The sequence below is a fragment of the Anomaloglossus baeobatrachus genome, chromosome 3 (assembly GCF_048569485.1).
Source record: "Anomaloglossus baeobatrachus isolate aAnoBae1 chromosome 3, aAnoBae1.hap1, whole genome shotgun sequence".
In the NCBI taxonomy this organism is placed as follows: domain Eukaryota; kingdom Metazoa; phylum Chordata; class Amphibia; order Anura; family Aromobatidae; genus Anomaloglossus; species Anomaloglossus baeobatrachus.
The window spans coordinates 678,084,308-678,097,495 of NC_134355.1; the positions used below are offsets into that span (position 1 = coordinate 678,084,308).

The 13,188-nt window shown below is 44.6% G+C and overlaps 1 protein-coding gene across 6 annotated transcripts in view; it reads left to right on the top strand.

The window, feature by feature from the left end:
- The window catches only part of NCOA1 (nuclear receptor coactivator 1), a 406,646-nt gene that overhangs the window by 285,736 nt on the left and 107,722 nt on the right, over positions 1-13,188 (top strand). For all 6 annotated transcript variants that reach the window (XM_075341274.1, XM_075341275.1, XM_075341273.1 and 3 more), the window contains one exon: positions 12,347-12,446. In XM_075341274.1, the coding sequence (XP_075197389.1) occupies positions 12,364-12,446 (83 nt within the window). In that variant the 5' untranslated portion in view covers positions 12,347-12,363. The remainder of the gene's footprint in view (positions 1-12,346; positions 12,447-13,188) is intronic.

The following is a 13,188-nucleotide window of genomic DNA, read 5'->3' on the forward strand; positions in this document are numbered from 1 at the left end:
ACCTGATCTGTCAAAAAAACTGATCCGGCACATCCGTTTTTACATCCGTTCCGTCCAATTTTTTTGCTGGATCCGTTTTTTTTTTTTTTCAATAAATTGGAGCATGCTCAGTTTACAAAAACTGGTCCGACGGCCGCATCCGTTTTTTTTTTTTTTTGTTTTTTTTTGCCGCATTACGCCGGATCCGGCGTCCATAGGCTTCCATTGTAAATCACGTCGTATCGCGCGGGATCTGGCGCGATGCGTTTTTTTTTTTGTCAGAGACAAAAAAACGTTACAAGAGACGTTCCATCCGGCCGCCACATTAGCCAATTACGACGGATTCGGCAAAAGCTGGATGCAACACAAGGCCATCAGGCACAATCCGGCACTAATACAAATCAGTGGGTATAAAACGGATCCGGCGCCGGATCCGTTTTATCAGTTTTTTTCCGGATTGTGCCTGATGGAAAAAAACTGATGTGTGAAAGTAGCCTAACCCACGCAAAAACATCCCGGACCCCATGTATGGATGCAGGACATCCCCCGAATTTGCCAGGACAGTTTCAGTTTTTCAGCAAATCCTGAACTGTTGACAAGTAGCGTGATGGTGGAATATGGGGGGTTGTGTATAGTTTTTTGTGTAGGTTTGTATTTTAGGTGTGCTGCTCTGTCCACTCTGTATTCCTTGTGTATACATTGTTCTGTTTGCAGGTTTAATCACCCCCTGTCGGGCTTTTGTCACGAAGTCTGGGGGAGGGGGCCTGGGATCCACCTAAACTCTCTCTTTTACCTAAAGATTAGTCAGTCTGGCTGGGAACTAGAAGAGAAGCAGGAAGATTCATCCTCTGTGGGAGAAGCTGCAGCTACAGGCAGCACCTGAGAGAGCCGTTGAGACACCCTAATTTCCCTGGAAAAGTACTGCTGGAGGATTGTGACTGATTTATCCTCTGTGGGAGAAGCTGAGGCTTCTCAGAGAGACCTGAACATTTTTATCCCTTACTGGACTATATCTGTGTTCCTGGACTATTTTACCCTCTGTCTCGTGGATTATTTTTATGAACCATCTGAATTGCATGGAATAAAGGAACCTTGGATTGCTCACTCATCTCTCGCTCTGTTGATTGTGTGATATCGGAGAAGGACCCCGTGACAAGTAGAAAGTAAGAGTAGTCTTAAATTGCCCATATACCTTTTATTGACTGTCATCCAAACACTTTTTGACCTACAGAAACTCCTCCCGACTCGTCTACATACAGGTATGCTCAGTGTAGTCGAGTGTGCATGTTTCCAGTAACGATAGAGAACTAAATTTCTCCCAGACATTTCATGGAGAGGATTGAGAGACTGGGCATGGATAAGGTTGGTTTTGCAGAAATCAACAGGTTCACAGCCTGATGGGCTACACCCACCAGCCTGCCGACCCATTGTTCCTCCGTCTATCATTTCTGTTAAAGAATCCACTTGCAGTTCCCAGGCATTTGTAGTCAATAACTCCATGAACACGTGGTGAATTACTCCGCCGTTTCGCCTCTTATCAGACTCAGACTCATTATTGCCTTTTAATCTGCCTTTCTGTTGAATGGGGTTAATGGGTCCGTCACTACCACCCCCACCATCTATTAAGTTCTGTAGCATTGAGATAAGCCGCTAATGATTGTCTATTCTGGCGCGGTTCACATGGTCGGAGGGTTGAGTGCCGTTTCTATGGTTTCCTACGCTTCGTATTTGACATACAGGAGGACTGCGAGCGTTTACATCCACACAATGGAAGTGAATCCGTGACCGTCGTTCCACAGCCTGGTCCAGAGCTAGGAAAGTGCAGATTATTTTAGTTTTTCAATTTTCAAAAATGTTCAAGGAACATTACACAAAAGAATGATCAGTCTGACAAGTTGACCATCACTCTTCTCCCCTCCCCACCCACCCCCAAAACACTGGTGGCCATACACATTAGCTGGATGTTAGACCAACGTCTTGATTTGGTGGGCTTGGCCCAACATATACAGGGTCTCTTCCTCCATGCGCCATTTAAAGCACTGGCCAGCGGAGGTGGCCATACACATTATCTGGATGTCAGACTAACGTCTTGATTTTGGTGGGCATGGCCCAACATCTCCAGAGTCTCTTCCTCCAGGCCCTAACCAAAACACTGGCCAGCGGAGGTGGTCATAGACATTAGCTGGATGTCAGACCAACTTCTTGATTTTGGTGGGCTCGGCCCAACATCCACAAAGTCTCATCCTCCATGCCAGATGTTGGAAAGAAGTGTTGGACATGTTGGATTTTGACATTTCCAGTCCATTCCTGCCCATTGGAAAAGTTGTCTGGAAGTGACTTCTTTACATCTTCCCAATGAAATAACATGCACACTCGGACAAACTGAGTGGGTATTGAGTTAGGAGGAATAGCTGATGTCCAAATGCGTATTTGGGTGGGTATATGGTCACCTTAAGTCACATCTAATGCGCTGTATTGGGTTCTTGTCCAAGCTGGGTCCCAGTCCCCAACTAGATGATAGAACTTTGGAGAACCATCATCTGGTCAAATGTATGAGTAGATGGAAGAAGGCCAACAACCAGTAAACATTTTCTAGAGTTGACCCTTCTCGATTTTCACTCCATCAATGTGGTTGGTGGTGTTTGAATATCTAGGATAGGACTCGATACCTTGATAGTTCCTAACAGACAGTCCTAGATAACGAGATAAGTCAAAGCCAAGATCAAGCTGTATCTGGGTCAGTAATCAGAAAAGATCAGGCCTAGAAATGGGCAGCAGAAAAAAGAAAGGGTCAGGAAGTCAAGTCAGGGTCATTACACAGATTATCTGATCAAAGCCAGGTCAAACACGGGAAATCCCCAGGAAATTGTCAGAAAAACAGAGCACAGAACAATCTAAGGGGCCACAGGAGCTTTGCAGTTGATGTTGGCGCCTCAACACCATCTGTTATATCTCAATGTGGCTGAAAACCTTAAGAAAGGACATAGTCCTGTGTAGAGAAGACAACATGGTCCTCCATAAGCTGGAACTCCATGAATTGTTAGGGTCCTTCATAAAACATAATTTGGTTCATGCCCATGTTATTTACAGCTTGTCAATTTCCATAGAAATGTAATGAATCGCCTCATCATGTTGGATGTTTTTGGTCAACCTTCTGGAGATCCAGCACTTAGCAGGTTGGTCGGACCTCCCACGTTCATGTTAATCCAAGTTGTTATATGGAAAGTGATTGGATCAATGTATTTCCATGGACATTCCTTATCTTATTCCAGAATATGCCTCAATACAAAATGTGGCTTCAGATTTCAAGCAAAGGCTAGAAAATACTATCTGTAGGTGACAGCCTCCACCAATCATCAACTCCAATCATGATAGAATCCAAACTACTTATCTTTGGTTCTCTCAGTTTCGGGACCATTGAAATCTAAACTTCCATCCATATAATGAACTCTGTTCCCTTCACTGTTGGCTATGGAGTGGGCAGGTAGAAAAAAGGACCATGTGGACCTCGTGATATAATTTACCTTCTGCCTAAAGCAAATAAAGTTGGTTAAATGAATTAGTGTAGCTGTTTATAAAACGTTTTTGAAACCTCACTCAAAATTTTCTCAAAAAAACATTGTCTAGAAATTCGAATGGGAATGTCTCAAGGCCAATTTAATGACAACAACGACCTAAAAAATATTTTGAGAGCGGTGAGATGATCGGACCGCTCGTTGGGTGGAGAACAGAGGTCTCATTCATGGTTCTATCTAGTCATTGGTGCCCCGAGGGAGAATACCTAAAAAATATCCTGTGAACAGTGAGATGATAGGACCTCTCGTTGAGTGGAAAGCAAAGGTCTCATTTATGGTTTTATCTACTCATTGGTGCCGCAAGAGAGAGGACCTAAAAAATATTCTGTGAGATGATTGGACCTCTCATTGGGTGGAGAACATTCATTCATGGCTATAACTTCTCATTCATTCTAGTCTCATTCATGGCTATAGCCTCTCATTGGTTCCCCGAGAGAGAGGACCTAAAAAATATTCCGTGAGATGATCGGACCTCTCGTTCGGTGGAGATCAAAGGTCTCCTTCATGGTTATATCTAGCCATTAGTGCCCCGAGAGAGAGGACCCAAGGTGGTTGCATCCCTTATTTTAATGGGTGATGAGAACTTAGGTATGGGCCTTCAAAATATCTTTGCGAACAAGGGTTTGGAGAATTAAGGCAGACCATGGAAAGTAGATGAGAGCAAATAAGAACCAAGTCTTCTAGTCTCAGGTGGGTACCGCTGCTTATTTGGATAATTCTTCATATGAAGAGGCCTTTCAACAACCAGGGAAGATACATCCAAGTTTTCACCCTATTACTCAATGGCCAATGTTGATGATATTGATAGTTACGGTGAGTTGAAGACCTTACCATGAACGGGAGATGATCGTCCTCATCCTCCCATTGGGTCTTTTTCATGAGTGTATTTAACCCGTGTGGCCCTGTGAGGGAGGGTTCAAACCAGATAGGTGAGCACTTGTGCTTGGACCTCCAATATAAAGAGTGTGGGGAATTATGACCAGCCAAGGGAAGGAGGTAAAGCCAAACAAGAACCAATCCCTCCGGACCACGTGAGATCCCATGCCATTGTTTTTGGTGGGTTTGTGTGTGAATGGCCTGAATACTGAATAGGACCTCACACCGTAGAATCCGTCCGGTTTTCTTTCGGCCCAAATTATCTTTTGTTTCCGAGACATCTGCAAGACTGTTGTATTGAGTCTTGCCGAGAGTCAACCGGTGAATGCGGACCTTACCGGACGGGAAATCTGCCTATTCTCAGGGCCCACATTTCACTTTTTCCCGGCACATAATCGGCTCTGCTACATCTGATCGATACATTGCTCCGGACTTGATGTTTCCTGCAGGATTTCCGGCTGTCGGGCTGTGTCCTGTGCCCGCCGTGGGCATTTTTATTACGGAGGGGTCATTCCAGGCCGGTGTTTATACATCTTGGTAGTGATGTGATGGCGTTAGTGGGGTCTGGACTCAAAACCGCACTGAACAATTCTTCCTTTTGTGGTCTCCTCTGTAGTCAGGGATTTCACAAAAGACTTCGGTTTACATTATATGACAAAGAGAAGACCCAAGAGTTCAGTACGCGGCAGTCCTGTGCCAGGCCTCCTCAGCGCTGCGCACACAGCTCTGCTACTTTCCACCCCATTAGGCAACTAAGCATTCAGATCTCTTCCCACTTCCTTTCAGTAATATGGACAGGGCTGATTTAACTCCTTCATGGCCAGAGCAGCCCCTCAGTCTAGCCTCTCAGAAGGGAGGAAGAGGGGCGAGAGGATTGGGACGCAGCAGGGTGCACAGCCAGGATTGCTACACAAGATCATATGGAAAGTCATAGCAGAGGGGAGGTTGTAATCTGGCACAAATCATGTAACTCTGGATCAATAATGAATGTATAAAGTGACTCCACAAGCAGAATAGTGAGTGCAGCTCTGGAGTATAATACAGGAGGTAACTCAGGATCAGTAATGTATATACACAGTGACTGCACCAGCAGAATAGTGAGTGCAGCTCTGGAGTATAATACAGGAGGTAACTCCGGATCAGTAATATATATACACCGTGACTGCACCAGCAGAATAGTGAGTGCAGCTCTGGAGTGTAATACAGGATCAGTAATGTATGTACACAGTGACTGCACCAGCAGAATAGTGAGTGCAGCTCTGGAGTATAATACAGGAGGTAACTCAGGATCAGTAATGTAATGTATGTACACAGTGACTGCACCAGCAGAATAGTAAGTGCAGCTCTGGAGTATAATACAGGATCAGTAATGTAATGTATGTATACAGTGACTCTACCAGCAGAATAGTGAGTTCAGCTCTGGAGTATAATACAGGAGGTAACTCAGGATCAGTAATGTAATGTATGTACACAGTGACTGCACCAGCAGAATAGTGAGTGCAGCTCTGGAGTATAATACAGGATCAGTAATGTATGTACACAGTGACTCTACCAGCAGAATAGTGAGTGCAGCTCTGGAGTATGATACAGGAGGTAACTCAGGATCAGTAATGTATGTACACAGTGACTGTACCAGCAGAATAGTGAGTGCAGCTCTGGAGTATAATACAGGAGGTAACTCAGGATCAGTAATGTAATGTATGTACACAGTGACTGCACCAGCAGAATAGTGAGTGCAGCTCTGGAGTGTAATACAGGATCAGTAATGTATGTACACAGTGACTGCACCAGCAGAATAGTGAGTGCAGCTCTGGAGTATGATACAGGAGGTAACTCCGGATCAGTATTATATATACACAGTGACTCCAGCGTTCTAGATGAGGATATAGCGGTGTTCCTCGCTCTCCGTCCTCTCCTGTCCGCACTTGCAGCACCCGCCTGTCAGGAATCTGCTGACTGTTTCCCTTATATCTCTGGTATATTGCGCTGTGATGGCAGACGCTGCCGCTCACTAATCCTTATAACTCTAGGTAAGCAGCAGCCATGCTCGGGAGGCATGTTGGCCGGGATCCTCCTCCCCAGCAGAGGAGCTGATTTGTCTGGGATATGTCCCCGGGGGATGAGAAATCCTCACAAACACATCTGTATACGGGGCCTGTGCTGGAGGGATCAGAGCAGGATGAGGGTGCGCAGCGATGTGCAGGGGTCCACTGATCCGCCACATGGGCCACGGTGCCGGATTACTGGAACTACGCCAGGGGCTCGGGGAGGAGCACGGAGGGGTCCGGGGGTCAAATCCCACCAAGAGCAACATCTGTAAGGAGTTTGTATGTTCTCTGTGTTTATGTGAATTTACTCTGGTTTCTTCCCACACTCCAAGGAGTGAGAGGGAATGTAGATTGTGAGCCCCGATGGCGACAGCGATGAGGTCTGTAAATCGCCACAGTATACGATGGCGATATATAATTGAGTATGAAAGATAATAGGAAAAGCTTACTACAGCATACTTATAACCAGAAGGCAGCTGGCAAACTGTTATGGGGGATCTGTGGATGACGCTCTGTTATGGGGGGAATCTGTGGATGACGCTCTGTTATGGGGGATCTGTGGATGACGCTCTGTTATGGGGGATCTGTGGATGATGCTCTGTTATGGGGGATCTGTGGATGACGCTCTGTTATGGGGGATCTGTGGATGATGCTCTGTTATGGGGGATCTGTGGATGATGCTCTGTTATGGGGGGAATCTGTGGATGACGCTCTGTTATGGGGGGAATCTGTGGATGACGCTCTGTTATGGGGGGAATCTGTGGATGACGCTCTGTTATGGGGGATCTGTGGAGGACGCTCTGTTATGGGGGATCTGTAGATGACGCTCTCTTATGGGGGATCTGCGGAGGACGCTCTCTTATGGGGGATCTGTGGATGATGCTCTGTTATGGGGGATCTGTGGATGACGCTCTGTTATGGGGGATCTGTGGATGACGCTCTGTTATGGGGGATCTGTGGATGATGCTCTGTTATGGGGGATCTGTGGATGATGCTCTGTTATGGGGGAATCTGTGGATGACGCTCTGTTATGGGGGGAATCTGTGGATGACGCTCTGTTATGGGGGATCTGTGGAGGACGCTCTGTTATGGGGGATCTGTGGATGATGCTCTGTTATGGGGGATCTGTGGATGACGCTCTGTTATGGGGGATCTGTGCAGACGCTCTGTTATGGGGGATCTGTAGATGACGCTCTCTTATGGGGGATCTGCGGAGGACGCTCTGGTCGCACAGCTGAGGGTCCTTCGGTCTGGAGAATCCGATCTCCACTCTTCTACTTGATACATTTGTAACAACCAGAACAGAACAGTCTTCTGCAACATTATGTGGCCTGGACACAATTGTAACAAACCCTCAGCTGTGAGACGTGTTAGATCCTTACGTAGTAGCCTCCTCCCATTACTCCTTATTTTCCTATGTGATACAGGAGATGTGTTGGTGATAATGCAGCGTCTGGGCCGGGCTTTGTATTGGGTCTGGATCTCGCTGCCATCCTGGATGAAGAGAAGAATGCCGTGCAGCATCTGTGCGTGTGACGGGGCCTGCGAGGGATGACGGGGCCTGCGAGGGATGGCGGCTGTCACAGCGCTCGTCTGCTGAGGGTCCTGCAAGACTGTGTGTATAATAAGCCTCGTGGCTCCTCGTGGCTCCATTCTAAGAGGAGAGGGGCAGCCGCCAATGAGGGACGGGCATTTCCTGACACAATTTGGAGGAAAGTTTTAATATATGCACGTAGTAGTCCGACTGTATAGCTGTGCTTCACTAAAAAATTGACACCTCTTCTGTAGAGATCCAATTGTCAGTCATGAGAAACCTAGTGTAGAGGTTATATGGAAGTGCCCTTTGGCGTGTCTCGGCGGCCTCGCGAGTGCCCTTTGGCGTGTCTCGGCGGCCTCGCGAGTGCCCTTTGGCGTGTCTCGGCGGCCTCGCGAGTGCCCTTTGGCGTGTCTCGGCGGCCTCGCGAGTGCCCTTTGGCGTCTCGGCGGCCTCGCGAGTGCCCTTTGGCATGTCTCGGCACCTCGTGAGTGCTCTGGGGCGCGTCTCGGCGGCCTTGCGAGTGCACGGACACGCCCCCAGTCTGATTTACATATGCTCAGTGCACACTATTGCTGTGGATCTGGGCGTATCTGGACATTTGGGGCGAGGGACATCAATGACTAATAATATACATGAGTTATTAGTAAATACAGTTTCCTTACCGGCTCATGCCGCCTCCTTTCTTTTTATAAGACCTGAACCCCCCTGGGACTGTCTTCCAGTCCATGGCTCTTATTGATGATGGGCTACATTACAAATATTCCCATATTCAGAGCTTTTACCCTGTCAATCAATTTGTGCCTCTTATTCCCGGAGCCCCTCCCAAGCGTGTCACAGATAAAGCCGTACGACATATCGAGGAGTCATGTGACCGATGAGAACATTTCCTTAATTCGCCAACTAGGTCAAAAAGAGAATTAAAGGCAGGTAATGTCGGGTGCTTATCTGAAGACATGGAGCAGACAGTGCTGCCGCGCAATAAAACACACCATTTACTCTTATTGATTCCAGTCCATTAGCTGCGAGAGAGCCGGGATCTCACTTACACTTCTCCCCTGACACATCAAACCTCTTACTCTACTTCCAACGTACGGGAAGTGGACGGGAGGCGAAATAATGGCCGCACCCCCCCTCCCACCAATGTAATGTTCCCATAACTTCTTACCAACTGGTCTAAAATAAAGGAACAATGTAACATAGTATTCAAAATATGCTGTGCTTTGTCTGTAAGAGTATATAATACTGCCCCCTATGTACAAGAATAGAACTACTATAATACTGCCCCCTATGTACAAGAATAGAACTACTATAATACTGCCCCCTATGTACAAGAATAGAACTACTATAATACTGCCCCCTATGTACAAGAATATAACTACTATAATACTGCCCCCTATGTACAAGAATATAACTACTATAATACTGCCCCCTATGTACAAGAATATAACTACTATAATACTGCCCCCTATGTACAAGAATATAACTACTATAATACTGCCCCTATATACAAGAATATAACTACTATAATACTGCTCTTATGTACAAGAATAGAACTACTATAATACTGCCCCCTATGTACAAGAATATAACTACTATAATCCTGCCCCCTATGTACAAGAATATAACTACTATAATCCTGCCCCCTATGTACAAGAATATAACTACTATAATACTGCCTCCTATGTACAAGAATATAACTACTATAATACTGTCCCCTATGTACAAGAATACAACTACTATAACACTGCTCCCTATGTACAATAATATCACTGCTATAATACTGCTCCCTATGTACAAGAATATAACTACTATAATACTGCCCCCTATGTACAAGAATATAACTACTATAATACTGTCCCCTATGTACAAGAATATAACTACTATAATACTGCTCCTATGTACAGGAATATAACTACTATAATACTGCCCCCTATGTACAAGAATATAACTACTATAATACTGTCCCCTATGTACAAGAATATAACTACTATAATACTGCTCCTATGTACAGGAATATAACTGCTATAATACTGCTCCTATGTACAGGAATATAACTGCTATAATACTGCTCCTATGTATGTGAATATCCTGTGTTTTGCTGTGTGCATTCGCCGGCCTCCATGGAGCTAGTGATGTGAGTGGAGTATTAAGTGTGTGCGGTGGAGTGAGCCTCTGGTGTAGCTGGGCAGCGCGGGGCGGTGAGTGCAGATGCTGATCATTAGGGAGGTAGCGTGTGAAGCTGTGGATGTATTGGGTTGCTTTGAACTGCAGCAGATCTGGGGTTGGACCTGTCAGACCAGATTCACTGCCGTCCGTCTTATGTAACATCGGCATAGACAGATCTGATCTCGGGGCTCCCAGAGACACCAGTTGGGGACGGCCTGGCCGCCATGTGTCTGCAGGAGGAGGCGTTTTTTGTCTGCACCTGGTCAGGGTTTTAAAGAAATCGTTTTATTCTGATTTTTATTGGGCTTTTTGGGATTATTTAAAGGAGAACACCTTCTGTACAAAATAGTTTTTACAAATTTGTATAGAGACTTTAATAGTATACAGAGACAATGTTCAACAAAAGTGGGGCTCCAAATACACAGCCCAAAAAAAGCAGCAAAAACTCAGCAAAACCAGCTTTTAGAAGCTGCTTCTTCACTGCCAAGAGAGCAGGTTTTGGCTGCAGAAAAAAAAAAAAAAAACGCAGCAAAAATGGAATGTGTGAACATGGCCTTATTCAGTGAAAATGTGATGAAGTTATATACAACTTAGGCTATATATGTATAAATATATACTGTGTATGTGTGTGTGATTTTATATATATATTGTATGTATATGTATATGTGTGTAGATACACACACACATAAATATAAATGAGTGTGTATATATATATATATATATATATATATATATATATATATATATATATATATAATTTTTTTATATATATATACTTTGATATAGAATTTTTTTATATATATATTTGTGTGTGTGTATGCATATATTTATTAAAATATATATATTGTTTTTATATTTTTATATATATTATATATTTATGTGTATATATTTATGTGTGTGTGTGTATAATATATATATAATGCGCATGTTTTGTTGTTAGAAAGTTCTCACTTTTGACATCCCAGCGAAGTCTATAAGAAGTCAGATTTGCTGTGCACATGTTGCAGTTTTTTATTGTCTGTAGCATGTTCTATCTATTTGCGTTTCTCACTAGTGATGGGAGGAGTCGCAGGTCAATCCCCCTCCAACCCTGAGTTGGCAGGGGATTGATCCTCAGTATCTGGCCGGATGCCGGTCCCCATATAATCTATGGGGACCAGAATCCGGCGCAAAGTGGGTAGGAGGAAGCGCTTCATACTCACCGATCACCGGCGCGGCTGTCGCACTGTTCCTGCGGCCTCTCATTCTTCTTTCAGGGCTGCTCATTAGGCTCATTCATATTCACTGCTTCCCCCACCTACCACTGTCTGTGATTGGTTGCAGTCAGACAGAGCCTCCGCGCTGTGTGACAGTCTGGCTGACACCTCCAATCACACACCTCACCTACGGGTCTATAGTATACAGTAAAAATACATAAATTAATCAAACAAATGCATGCAGTCCCCCCAATTTTGATAACCAGCCAAGATAAAGCCAGACAGCTGGGGGCTGGTATTCATAGGCTGGGGAGACCCATGTTATTGGGAGCCCCCAGCCTAAAAATACCAGTGTCTGTGATTGGGAGCATTACACAGCCTGGGGCCACTGTATGACTGTAACCAATCACAGATGCCGTGAGTGTGTTAAGCAGTGAATATGCATGAGCCTAATGAGCGGCCCCGGAAGAGGAATGAGCAGCTGCGGGAGCAGTGTACAGCCGTGCAGGTGACTCTAAGTAAATCGCGCTAGTTTTATTATTTTTTACTTTAGTCTTACTTTATTTTTATTTTTTTCCCCCCGAGTGTCTGACCCCGCAGCTGCCTTTGAACCTGCAGGGGTTGGAATTCACAGTCCGGTCCACCCATCACTTATTTTTCACCAAAAAACACATCAAAGTCAAAATTAAAAAATGTACCAAAAAAAAGCACAAAAAACCGCAAAATCATTAGAAGCGTGTTTTTTTTTGTTTTTTTTTTTACATTTACAAGCTTTCTGGTTGCAGTTCTGCCATAATTTGACAACCCCTTTGAAGTCATCATCATGTGCGTTCATATAAAAGATGGCCTTAAAGGGATTGTCCATTTTTGCATACTTGCCACCAGTCTGAGTTTGGGCAGTGTAACGCTTCTTTGGATGTGCCTCCTTTTTTTGGAAAGTTGCTAACTTTTTTTTTTTTCTTTCAACAGGTGTGAAATAGGTCAAGATGAGTGGTCTCGGGGACAGTTCAATCGACCCTGCTAGCCAGGAGCGCAAGAGGAAAGCCTCGCCATGTGACAACATGCCAAAGTGAGTAGTCACCCGCCATGAAGGGCTGCGTACAATGGCGCGGCGCTGACGACCAATGCGTGGGGAAAGGCTGCGCTCAGCGTGACCCAGACATTAAGCGTCCGTGCCATGCTTCATTAGCTACAAGTGTGTGAAAGGCCCAGGGTGCGGGCAGCTGCTGCGCTCCCAGGGTGCACGCAGCACACGCACCATATGGCCCGCTCCTCCTGTAACGATGGGAATCTGCTTTCCCCAGAATCAGACCACTGCATTATTCCTGGAATTGATGGATGACATCCGCACATAAGCACTACGGTGCCGCCTACGGGCGCTGAGACCGGCCCATAGTGTGGCCCAAAGACCAAGGGGACCCCTGCATTTGTGTTACCTGTCAAAAAAAGCTACAAATTGACAGATGTGAAGTATATGTGTGTGTGTATGTGTGTATATATATATATATATATATATATATATATATATATATATATATATATATATGTATATATATGTATATATATATATAATATATATAATATGTGTGTATGTATGTGTATATGTATGTGTATATGTATATGTATGTGTATATGTATATGTATGTGTGTGTGTATATATATGTGTGTGTATATATATATATATATATGTATATATATATACATATTCATATTGTACATATACATTGTGGACAAACAGAAAAAGAAGAAACCAAAAACAATAATAAACAACTAAAAGTGGTTTATAAAAAAAAAAAAGACCTAAAACTTAT